The sequence below is a fragment of the Ursus americanus genome, chromosome 16 (genome assembly GCF_024610735.1).
Source record: "Ursus americanus isolate L20-20 chromosome 16, mUrsAme1.1.p, whole genome shotgun sequence".
NCBI classification, from domain to species: domain Eukaryota; kingdom Metazoa; phylum Chordata; class Mammalia; order Carnivora; family Ursidae; genus Ursus; species Ursus americanus.
Window position 1 is genome coordinate 8777824 of NC_142142.1, and position 13311 is coordinate 8791134.

At 36.0% G+C, this 13311-nt stretch overlaps 1 protein-coding gene across 2 annotated transcripts in view; it reads right to left on the reverse strand.

Moving 5' to 3' along the window:
* Positions 1–926: 926 nt before the first annotated feature.
* Positions 927–13311, reverse strand: part of RAB6A (RAB6A, member RAS oncogene family) — a 79306-nt gene continuing 66921 nt past the window's right edge. For both annotated transcript variants that reach the window (XM_045816320.2, XM_045816321.2), the window contains exons 7-8: positions 3992–4058; positions 927–2988 (exon numbers count right to left, since the gene is read on the reverse strand). In XM_045816320.2, the coding sequence (XP_045672276.1) occupies positions 2924–2988; positions 3992–4058 (132 nt within the window). In that variant the 3' untranslated portion in view covers positions 927–2923. The remainder of the gene's footprint in view (positions 2989–3991; positions 4059–13311) is intronic.

Below are 13311 nucleotides of genomic sequence, written 5' to 3' on the forward strand. Positions count from 1 at the left end.
ATGCAGCCACCTAGATTACAGACCACTAACTGACGTTTTTAAAGGGAAGGGTTAGAGAGTGAGTGAAAGGCCTAAGGGCAGGCAGGTCACTCCTCCCCCTATTTTCACCAACTCCTCACTTATCAGGGATTTTACACTGCCCTGATATTACCCCTGTGGACACCTGTACCAGTAGTCTGGCCTGTGGCCTACCTTTCTGTAAGGGAAATACCTATCATTTGTGCCAAGGCAAAGTTAGCCCTTTTTCTGTAAAGGGCCAGACAGTTAATATTTTTAGCTTTTGGGGCAATAAGGTCTGTCACAACTACTCAACTCCACCTTTGTAGTGAGTTAAAATAAAATTTAATTTAAAAACATGTAGCAGGCTGGATTTCATGGGAGGGCAGTAGTTTGCTGTCCCTGTCCCTAGGCCAAGGTGGGTTAGGAGGAGGCAAAAGCAAAACATAAACCACGTTTCTTATTATATTATATTATTGCCTCCATCAGTGGCCCTATCTTTCAAGTTGTACCCACTCTCCCTCACTCTGAAAAGTTGAAACCCCGGGGGTTTCTTATTATTGCTATTCTGTTATTTTTCTGGATTTCAAGTTCCCTTTATGGTTCTAAGGAGGAAGTAGGAAACTCATGCTAATTTACTACCTTGGCAGGAATAGAAAACCAAGTCAATAATTGTTTTTGTTTGTGTTTTATTTATGTATTTTTTGGCAGCAAAATTGTTTATTAAAAAAAAATCTGGACTATGAACACATTTCACTGCTTCAGTTGAAGAATCCCAAGCCAAATAAAAGGACCAATATTAAAAAGCAGCATAACTGGTTACTGTTTTAAAGATACATAAAAAGAGTCAAACACTACAGTGTAGGAAGACAATCACCCCCATGTCAGAAATCACAACTTCTTCCAAATAAAGAATATGATCCATCTGCCATATTGAATTGATATTTATTTCAGGACATGCCATGTCAAAATAAAACAAAAGAGTCAACCCTTGCCTTTAACAATAATATTGTATTATATAAAAGCACTTTACAACTCCATCCCATCTTTGAGTATAAGTTACTGGTATGTGGGCTAATGATTATCTGAAAGCATTTCTCTATTCAGACCCATAATCCAAGTGCTCTCTGAATATTACAAAGTGACAATAAGTGGGAATTGGAGAAGGAAGAGGAAAGAGGGGAATAAGGTTCTCCCAGTTAAGGGTTTTGCTGCAATGAGGGGATGAAGAAGTATGAATTATTTTTTGTTGTCTTTTCATCTTTATACTGTGTTAAGTAATGCTTACAACGTAAATTCAGCAGGCTTTTCCTGAGCTGTAACTCAGAAATTTTCTTCCTGCAAACAATGTATTTACAAATGTGTTTATTAACTTACACAGCAATCTCACAATAACTAGTAAAGATTAAAATGGTGCACTCCTAGTATATTTGTTTACAGTGTTTTAAGGGAAATATATATTGCCATGGTGATGAAGCTCTAAATAGATTTGGACAAAACATCTAAAAATTGAAAGTAGTTAAAAAAAAGAAAGGCGAAGAAATAAATATCACCAAAGAAAAAAGATTAATTGTAGCTTAAATATAAAACTAAATCACTGGTTAATTAACCAAACTATACAGATCTAATAAAAAGCAAAACCAGCCTGAAAGACCCAACATTAAAAAAAATGCTAAAAAATAAGGCATAAATCTGCATAATATTGAGTTTTATTTCCATTCTCTCCTTTCCCTCTTCTATGTATGCTTTTCCAGATCTGCCTCTAAGGGCTTATAAGAAAACTGTTTCTATTTTCAATTTGACCTCAAATGTCCTGAGCAAAGTATTTGCTATTCTGTTGAGGATTCTTTTGTTGGTAAACTTGAGATATCATTGTTTCTACTGGTTATTGTAGTTTTGATCAAGGCGTCAAGTTTAATTTCTTCCACTGGTTCTTCTAAAAGGAATTTGACTTCTATAGTGCCTTGCCTGCATAGAATTTTTTGAAAAAAGAAAGAAAACCCAAGAGAAATCTATTGCTTACAAAAGTTTTTTTTTTCTTCTTCTTCTGCTTCTTCTTTTTTAAAGAAAGAGAGTAACTTTATCTTGACAATTTTAAAATCCTGGGAGAAATAATTCACTGGAAGAATTCAGTATTAAAAACATGCTCTGAAGCACTGTTATCCTTCTCTCCCAGAAACTAACATGTGAAAGGGTCAACTGTTTTGGTCTGAAACACATTTTATGTTCACTTAACTTGTTAAGTACTCAGTGTGTTCATTAGGACTCATTTTGAAGATGCAACAGAACCCTTGTCTTATTCAAGCGCTGCCTACCATGATAGTTGAGTTTTTGCCCCAAATAAAGTCAAAGTAATTTATATCCACTGCTCAATAATAATTGTCTGGACATCTTGGCCCAAGGCTTGAGCAAGTGGTATCGCTAAATGTGAAGGATCCAATGGGCTTGGTCTGACTGCTGCTCTGTCATACCTCACTTGTTTTGAGGGAGAGAGTGTAAGAACAGGGAATGCAGTAAGGGACAGATGAGAAAAGCAGAGAGAGGTCAAGCAGGTAGGCAAGTGCTGCTATGAACAACTGCTCCTTAACCAAACCACATACTGCTGAAATTTCCATCATTTTCAAGTACATTATCCTAACATCGAAAAGGAAAAAAAAGTTGAGAAAATGTATCTAATTTTTAAAGTTATCACTGGAATATGTTGGAATCATTTGGCTTTTTGTAAAATATAAATAATGAAGACACTGACTTTTTTGTGCTTGTGAAGCTAATAGATCATCTCCACGAGACAGGCAGCAATGATGAATTGCAATACGTTATTACTGAAGGGAAAAGGTTCAAGCCAATATTCACACTGCAGTCAATGAAAGTGTAAGGGGGCCAAAGCAGTGAGCTTCTGGAGAAAAGTTAAAGATGCCAGGGGGGATTAGCAGGAGCAGCCTCCTTCACTGACTGGTTGCTCCTGAGGCTTTTCCAGTTTTATATCAATCACTGAAACAAAAGTTAAGGAGCTATAAATGGGAAAGTGAAATTCCAATTCTGCTAACACTGACATCTCTTGCAAGCCCCTTCCATTCCTATTGGCTTCAGAGTGGATACAGTCATTATTTCCTACACAGCTATTTCATTGTACAAGGTGCTCAAACGAAATAAACTCACCTATATCTACTATATGCAACAAGGGTCAGAATAAGGTTAAGCCCTATTCATGGGACTCTGTTCTAAGGAAATTACAGGAGCAAGAAACCATGTGAAAGACGATGCTCCTTATGGGATTATCTATAATAAAATCTGAAAATAGCCCACAAAGAGTTCTAGCAAAGGAAGAGAATTTAATGAACGATGGGACTTCAACTCTATAGAACATATTATCCTATTAAAAGTAATAAAGGCTTAGAAAACATAAAACATTTAGCAGTGGGAAAAGCTGAATACAAAGTGCTACGAATTCTATGGCGTAATAAAAATGCATATGGAAAAGCACTAAAGGTAAATATAAAACAATTAAAATATTAAACTTAAAATTCTTTAAAATAACTATTATTAGGTGTGCTTTATTACGTCCTGTTTCTGAAAGCAGGGGCCACAATAAAACTCCAGACTGAGTTATTTCCTGCCTGTGCCAAGCAGAAAGCTTGAATGTTAGAAAAACAAAGGGAGGAAAATATGATATACATTGTAGGGGAAAAGCCCAGAGCCAAAAGGACTCAAAATTAAAAGGCAGAAGGCTGGGATTCTAAGTTTCCTGTTCATTAAAAATCAAGCAAGGAAACAAACACAAACCCTCTCACTGATTAACTGTACGGAGCCGCAGGCTGCAAAGGGGTACACTTGAACCACCAGATCTCTTTGCCATAAAAACCCTGGAGCTTCCACGCTCCTAAGCCATCAATTCCTGGCTGTAAAAGGCAACAGCATAATATTCCTTAGCCAACCAAGTACAGCTCGAAAGACTAGTTAACAATAAAATTTTCTGATGAAACAAAAAGGATACTGTCTTCTCTGCTTCTGTCCTGTGTGCTTTCCATTCCAGGCAAAGCCGCCGCAACACGTCGGAAGAGCTGTGGAAAAAAGAAATGTGATAACTGGAAGGGAAAATTTAGCAAATGGTATCAAGTGCAAGTGGATGACCACTGGAAGGTAAGTTAAAAGATACAGCTTCTGGGTTATTTCTCACTTACACCTTAGCATAATGAAAGCATATTAAATGTCTACTTATTTTATAAATACTATATGCTGTATGCCATATACAAAGAGGTATAAAGATATGATCCTTACTTTCCAACTGGTGAGATCAGGCATGAACACACAGCTAAGTAGTAAGCAGCAAAAATGTCACTTGAGTCATAAAAACATACTGTAACAACGCAGAGTAAGGATAGAAGACTGCTCAATTAGGAAAACTGTGAAGTGGCATTCCTATCTTTTATAAACGGTTAGTATCTAAAGGCAGTGAGTATACAGTGAAAGTCATTCTATTCAAAATTACCTTGGATAATTTCTTACAAAAGCACTATATTAGAAACCAACACACTACCTCTCAAATCCAATGCAGATGGCTTTTCCTCCAACACTAGAAAAAGTACCAGTGGAAGTGGCTGACTTGTGTCTGAGGTATGATTTATGAAAAATTATCCTCAAAAGGAGAATCACACTCAAGAATGACGAGATGGTCACTCTGAGAGGCATGTGGGAACAGAAACTGAAGGAACAACAGACTCATACCTCCTATTATGTGCCTAATACTAGGGCATATACTACTGGGTAGAATGGCAGGTGAAACTGGCTGATTATCTCAATCATTTCTCTTTTTGGCATGCAGTATAAAATTCCTAAAAGTTAAATGCATGTGTGATGTAACTCCCTTGTACTAAATACCTGCTTGTTTGAGTCATTGTCTCAGGTTCTCTAGGGACAGAGAAATGAACAAGATGTAGCTTTTTAATTCAAGGAGCTCACAGTCTGGTAAGAGAGAAAGATGCAAACAATCCATTATCTTATGTGGTAAGTGCCATAAACCAAGGAAATACAAAATGATATGAAAACAGAAGGGCCTTCTCAGGACACTGGGAAAAATTCTTTAGGTGGTGACACTTCAGCTGGGATTTAAAGGCAGTTTAAGTATTTCACTTGGCTGAAAAACATACTATTATGCAAAAGCTCTTAGAACTTAAGTGCTTCACAAATGTCGCTGAGTTAAAATGAGAAGGAACAGAAACAACAGAAGACCAGAGATGAAAGATTAGAACTCTACTACATAATCTGTTTAGGGAAAGGAATATAGAAAATGAACAACGTTTTATCTGTAGGCAATAGCCTGGTGGGGTAGGATTAGGGAAGACTTGAGAAAAAGTGTAACTGTCTTGGTTCTATAAGGTTTAGTAGCATTTTAGAGATATATCAAAGTTAGTCATTAGCCTCAATATTCTTTTCCCTTGTCCTTGAAACTACTGAAATCAGAAATGTGCAGACTATACATTAAGGCTAGATGGCTAAGTGTTAAAATTACTGAGACCAAGACTGAATATCACTATTATAGAATGAATTTCTGGGATGCACAGTGCCCATTTATATCCCATTTGGGATACAGTGCCACATTTGTCAGCTGCTAGACAATCAAATGCTCAAACTAGGTTCGGAGAAAAGCACAAGGTATATTCAAGAATGTTTAGGTAGTCCAGACCGGCTAGAGCACAAAATATGTAAAAGGATTAGAAAGAAGCTCTATATATTTAAGGCCAGACAAAGAAAAGACATGGAAAGGATACAAACTTTGTCCTCTGGGCAAAGGAAAACATTAAAAACAACAGGTTGCATTAGGACTTTTATCAGTGATTCTGGCTGTTTTACTATGGCTACAAAGATCTAAAAATCACATATTGAAAGTGCTTTAAAGATAGGGCAGAGTGGCAAAAAGCTAAAAAATAAAAGGTGAAGTGCAAAGTTTATATTCTTGGCAGGCTACTTAGGTCATCTTTCTGTTCCTTAGTTTTCTCATCTGTAAAATGGGCTTAAAATAGTAGTTTACGTAACTGACTAGATTATTGTGAAAATCAAGGGAGATTATTAGCTAAACTGCTTAGAACTGATACAGAAAGTCTGTAATAAACAGTAGCTCTATTTCTACTACAGACCGGTCATAATAACTCATGGTCCTGTGGGCTAGGGGAACAGAAAATTTTTCCAAATGTTATAAAATTCTGGAGGGAATTCTAAGACTATAACAAAATGCCAACAGGTGTTAACATTCTGCTTTAAGAAGCTATTTAAAACTGGTGGGGAAAGGTGTGAGGGTTGGGAAAGACCTGAAAGTATTAGGGCAGAACCGAAATGTTCTTACTTAGAATATCTAGAAACCTTCCCAAGATCTCATAGTTTGCTTCTGACATGAAATATTTATTAAACTGTTTAAATGTTCAAAATGCACAATCTTTCCCACTCCTAAGGATATCAAAGTTTATTACAGGCTAGCTTAAAAAAAAATATATATACAAATTTTGTGGCAGAGGCACTGGGAAGGTTTACTTTCTGTGAAAATGGAGTAAAATCGTTTACAAGTTTTGATGCATTAAAAAATGTACATAATTAAAGAGGTCTTTCAGAGATGGTACTGTTATATTCTTACCTGTCTACCTATTCCCATAATATAACACAGTATCTAATGGGTTTCTAGAAATAGGATAAAATTCGAATCAAGAAACTGTAGTACTAACTACCCCATTATTATAGCTTTGTAACCTCAAGGATATTAATTTCCCTAACCCTTACATTCTAATAAAAAGGGGGCTACAGTTGTGAAGTTCAACTTATTTTTACCTTCGAAAGTAATCAGAAATATTTAAGTTTCCTTGAAAGGTTATGTGTAAAGTCCTTCATTCTATACCAATGGTTCTCAATACCTAATGCATCGGAATTACCTGGGAAACTAAAAGCAAGCAAAACCAGATGCTTGGGTCCCACCCACAAAGACAGATTTAATTAATTTGGGGTGAGGCGGGGCCCTCAGTGTTTCATTAAAAGATCTCTGGATGATTCTAATGTGCAGTCATGGTTAAAGACCTATGCTGTAACACTAATTTGTAAGGAGTGTGAAGTAATCAAAAAAGCTAATACTGAGGGCTTACTTTGTCAGAATCTTCACGTTTTCTCATTTTAATCCTCACAGTAACTTGTGAGGAAGATATTAATATCCTCATTTAATAAAAATCTAAGATTAAAAAGAGCGTTTACCATACACCAAATAAATAGCAGAACTGAGATGTCAAAGTTCACATTTTTTTTCTACTACCTTATACTGCTTAGTATAAATGGAAGTTTTTTGTATATGGAAAAGCATTGTGGAAACGCCTCTGTGAAGAAACAGCTAACAATCCTGGGTAAGAGGAATCTGCTTCGTGAAATACTATTACACACACATATTACAGACATAAAAAATCTATTTTCTAGGACTTAAAAAATTTTATCTATAGCTTTAACCACTGTATTTGAAAAACTTGGTGTTCCCTCAAAATATTGCGATTAGATTAAAGGAATCAATGCCACTAACCTAAACTCAACCCAGGACACCCTAAAATGAGCCAAGGAAAATCTTTACAAAAAGCAAAGTTTTATCCTTACAGAAATAATATGTAATATGTGCCTAGGGGATTAAGTTGTTTTAAATAATCATTAGAGGAAAACCCGTTTCTTAAATGCCAATGATACGCTAACAGAGGCTTCTGCTTTATTAGGAATCACAGATGACTGAGATGGGGCCTCCCTTGATCATCCTATCTATATGTAATCTTATTCATTTCTTCAACAAATATGCCTCCTTGTGACAGCCCTGATTTTACATCTCAATAATTTCTGTGGATCTTACTGTCTCTGTAGTATTGGCTAGGCATTTATCATATATTACCTAACCCTTTACTACATAATTTTCATGAGAATGTGACTCTTCTCAATTCTATCAATAGCTTTTTAGAAATCAAGATCACATTTTACATAACTTTAAATTCTCCAAAGAAACTACAATGGTCTTACAGATTGCAGGTAATTGATACTTGTGAATTAAGGTACATGATAAAAGCGTAGGATGAAGACCTGTTATAAGCCTAGAACTATGGCAGAATGGGACATAATGATGTAGAAAAGTCACTATCCCCACCAATGCTTTTTTTTTTTTTTTTAAGATTTTATTTATTTATTCGACAGAGATAGAGACAGCCAGCGAGAGAGGGAACACGAGCAGGGGGAGTGGGAGAGGAAGAAGCAGGCTCACAGCGGAGGAGCCCGATGTGGGGCTCGATCCCACAACGCCGGGATCACGCCCTGAGTCGAAGGCAGACGCCCAACCGCTGTGCCACCCAGGTGCCCCCCCACCAATGCTTTAAGTACATATGCTTCTCAACAGGTATAACATAATTTACACACACACATGCACATGTGCATAACCCCACTGTATATATGTAAGTTTTCACTGATCTGTTAGCACTGATGTACATCAGCTACCACTAGTTTTCTTTCAAACAAATCTTTTTTTTCTGACAAGCACTGATGATTTTAGAAGTTAAAGATCAAGAAGTGTTTCTCTTCTTTTCCCATTTGCCAGTACTATAAAATTAAAGAATATAGTAAGAAAGGTGACACCCCACACACTTAATACTTTACTAGAAGAATGTATTAACTCTCAGATGAAAAGTCAGGTGAAGCCTTAAATAATTACCTTCTCATTACCATTTCCTCCAGCAATTTAAACACCATACCACTTTCACAAAAGAAAGCAATATTATTGCATTTTAAAAAACAGAAAAATAAGGGTTAAAATATTTACATGCTTTTTAAAAAAAATATTTATTTATTTATTTTAGAGAGAGAGAATAGGGGGAGGGGCAGAGAGAGGAGGAGAGAATCCTCAGATTCCCTGCTGAGTGCAGAGCCCAACATGGGGACTGATCTCATGACACTAAGATCATGACCTGAACTGAAATCAAAGGTTGGATGCTTAACCAACCAAGCCACCAAGATGCCTGCATAGGCTACTTTTCTATGAAATACTGAATGGAATGAAAAATATTACTTAAGTATCTTATGTAATATAAATTATCATGCTTGGTATTATTATTCATTGTAGTTCTAGGCCCGATAGTATTTTTATTAAAAAAAAAAACTGTAACAATATTCTTTAAGACATAAACAGAGTTTTAGAGTTGAGTGTTTATACAAGATTAAAGTGCAGAGGGGTTAAGCACAGAACATTTTTAAATAAGAAAAAGTAGCAGTACTGGTCAGGAATAAATTTATTTTAAGCCGAAATTTTTAGGCCCAATCACTTGAAACATAGTCAGACATTAATGATGCATCACTAATGAAATCTTTCCTAGAACTGTTTAAAAAGTAAACAGAGCAGTAGAGAAAGTCCATTTTCAGCTTTTATTATGTGTATTATAACCCAGTATATAAGGGAGTAGGGAGGAATCCAATTAGCAGGTTAGCAGAAAGCTAGAAAATATCTCTGTATGTAGAAAATACAACTAGATGGTACCTTTAATACTGATAAACACATCTATACAAAAAGACTACCATGTAACTTCCAGTGAAAGCACATGATTTTCTCAAATGAAATGAGTACAATGCACAATCACCAAAAGTAACTGTACTCTGCAAACATATACAGCTGAGCAAACACACGCAATGCTTATTTAACAAGCATGTAAGACTGTGATTCCCAGTGTTTTCTAAGACGGTGACTGGACTATGAAATTTACTTGGTAAATTTCTGAATACCAGCACCATTTCTGAATTGTGACTGACCTACAACAAATACCCCAGAAGGGGTCTGAGATTATTTCTTCATAGTAATTTCTGTTAATATGTGTTACTTACCGAATATATAATTTAAGTCAAAAATCCACTTATTTTGATGCTAAATAACATACAGAATTCAGGAATAAACTGACTGGCCTTCCATGTTAGAAAAACCTAAGTATGTACATGCTGAGTATGTAAGTCTCAGTTATTACATTTATCAGGTATTATTTTACCCCTCATAAGTTTAATTTTTTAAGATTTATGTATTTGAGAGAGAAAGAGAGTGCACGTGCACACAAAGGGGAGGGGCAGAGGGAGAGAAAGAATCTCCAGCAGACTCCTCACTGAGCAAGGAGCCAGATACAGGGCTCAATCCCACGACCCAGAGATCATGACCCAAGCTGAAATCAAGAGTTAGTAACCTTAACCAACTGAGCCATCCAGGTGCCCCTACCCCCCATAAGTTTAGTATCATCTCCAGTTTGGGTAACAGCAGACTAACTTATATGGGACTAACACTCTTGCAGATGGCAATTATTAACTCTGGACAAACAATTATCTGAAGGCTCTAAAGGGCAACACAAAGCAGATACCAATTAGGGAGAATTCAACCTTGGGAAGAAGGGAACCCATACTCACTAGGTAAGATCCATGTTTATACAGGTTTTCCCAAGAGCCATTCCTAGACTGTGCAATATGAGGTGGCCACAATTCATGCAGAAAACTAGAGTTTTAAAGTTTTGCTGTCAGTGGACTGCTAGTGTGGCTGGACTGAGGAAGGAAATAACTAAGGAGGAAGCCAAGAGGAACCCTAAATTCTACACATAAATTTCCTGCAAATCTCAGTTGATTCTTCAATGGTACATATGTAGGAGAGACTGCAAGATGCCCATCTGAAAGCAACAGCTAGAAGGATGGAAGAAATGAGCAGAGATTTTAGTTACTTCCTGCTCCAGCGATACACTTTAGAGCACTTTAGAGTTTGAATCCCAACAAGACAGAAAAGCTTGATAAGTACCTCAGGCTTCCTACCCTGATCCACCCAAACAAAACATAATATCAAGACTCCACAAGTTCAAGGTGATCAGCCAGCAATATAACAACCTGCCACAATAAAACTCAGCATTTTGCACAGAAAAATAACAGAGACCAGAGTCTCTATTGTATTATATACAATGCTGAGCATACAACCAAAAATGACTAGACACATGAAGAAACAGAAAAATTTAACCTGGAGGCAAGAGAAAAATAGCCAATAGAAACAGACTCAGAGATGACTCAGATGTTGGATTAGTAGACAACAATTTCAAGGCAACTATTATAAATATGTTCAAGGTCTTGAAAGTAACAATGCCACAATGATCAGATGGGGTACTCCAACAGAGAAATGGAAACTTAAAGATATAAAGAAAAAAATCTAGGACTGAGTACAATATCTGAAATGATAAATTCACTGGATGGACTTAATAAGCACTTTGGATATGGGAGAAAAGGACTGGTGAACCTGAAGACACATCAATAATATTATCCAATCTTAAAAAGAGTAAAAAACGGATAAAAAAAATCAATGGGCAACGCTTGCGGCACCAGTGGGACAATATCAAGCTATTTGACAGATGTGCCATTGGAATTCCAGAAGAGGAAAGAAGAAAATGAGGGAGAAAAAAATACTTTAATATAGCACCTTACATACAGAGAACTTACAAATTAGAGCTCACTTCTCATTAGAAACAGTGGAAGCCAGAAGACAATGAAATGGCATCTTTACAGCAGTGGAAGAGAAGTATCTGTCAGCCCCAAATTCAATAACTAACAAAAACATTCTTCAAAAGGTCTTTTGGACTACGTGAAAGCTGGGCGAATTCATCACTAGGAGACGTCAATAAGAAACAATACAGTTATTTAGGCTAAAGGGAAATAATACCAGATGAAACTTGTATCTGTAGAAGAAATGAAGAGCACTGGAAATGGTAAATGTATGTATGGGTAAACAGAAAAACTGTCCTTTTTCTTCTCTTAATTACTGTTTAAAGCAAAAATTAAAACATCTATTATAGGGTTTATAATATATGTAAATGCAAAATACGTGACAACAATAACACAAAGCAAAAGTACACAGGTGCAAAAGATGAAATGGTATATTAACTCTAGTTTAATCCCTCGAGCAATCACTAAAAAAGGTATGAAAGGTTTAGCTAAAAGAGTTAAAATACAATACAAAAATATCTGATTAAACTAAAAATGACAGACAAGCAGATAACAAAGAACAAATAATAGACATGAACCCAACTACACTAAAAATTACTTTAATCTAAATAAACCAAATACTCCAATTAAAAAGCAGAGATTTTCAGACTGGATTTTAAAAAACAGTGAGATACAACTATATGCCATCTAACAGTGACCTACTTTACAAGGAAAAAGATACACCAAGCAAACAATAAGCAATAAGAGAATTGGTGTGGGGGCGCCTGGGTGGCACAGCGGTTAAGCGTCTGCCTTCAGCTCAGGGCGTGATCCCAGCGTTACAGGATCGAGCCCCACGTCAGGCTCCTCCACTATGAGCCTGCTTCTTCCTCTCCCACTCCCCCTGCTTGTGTTCCCTCTCTCGTTGGCTGTCTCTATCTCTGTCGAATAAATAAATAAAATCTTTAAAAAAAAAAAAAAAAAAAGAGAATTGGTGTGGCTATATTAGGATCAGATAAAGACTTGGAGACAAGGAATATTATTAAAGATAAAGAGGAACTTAACACTAAAAAACAACAACAACAACAACAACAACAAAACAACCAATGCGTTAGAAGATGATAACAATCCTAAATACATATGTACTCAGTAACAGAATTTCCAAACACATGATGTAAAAGCTGACAGAACTAAACGGCAAAATAGGCAAATACAAATGTTGTAGATTTTAATACCTCCCTTCTCAGTAACTGATAGAACTACAGACAAAAAAAATTAGTAAGACTACTTATGAACAATGCTATCAACGATCTTCATATAACTGATATTTATAAAACATTATACCTGACAACTATATAAAAACATTGTTTTCCAGTGGAACATTCACCAAGACAGCCCATATGCTAGGCCATAACACAAATCTCAATAAATTATGAATGACTAAAATGTTACCTAGTATTGTCTCCGACCACAACAGAATTAAATCGGAAGCTGTAACAGTAAGAGATCTAGAAATGCCCCAACTATTTGGAAATTAAATAACATATTTCTATATCTTCACTGATGTAAGTCAATACATCTGAATTAACATTTATCAAAATTCATCTAAATGTAAACCTAAGATGTGTACATTTCACTGTACATAAATGTTTACCTCAACAAAATAGTTAATGGAGAAAAAAAATTCAATGTATGTTTAGCTGAATTCAAAGAAACTCAAGAGGTAGGAATATTTACGTCTAAATTGCAGTGAAAATACTGAAGTATAATTCCTCATGTAACCTAGATTCCCTAAGCTTGTTTAGTCTGTCTTAGAAAATTCTTAAGACAGAGTCA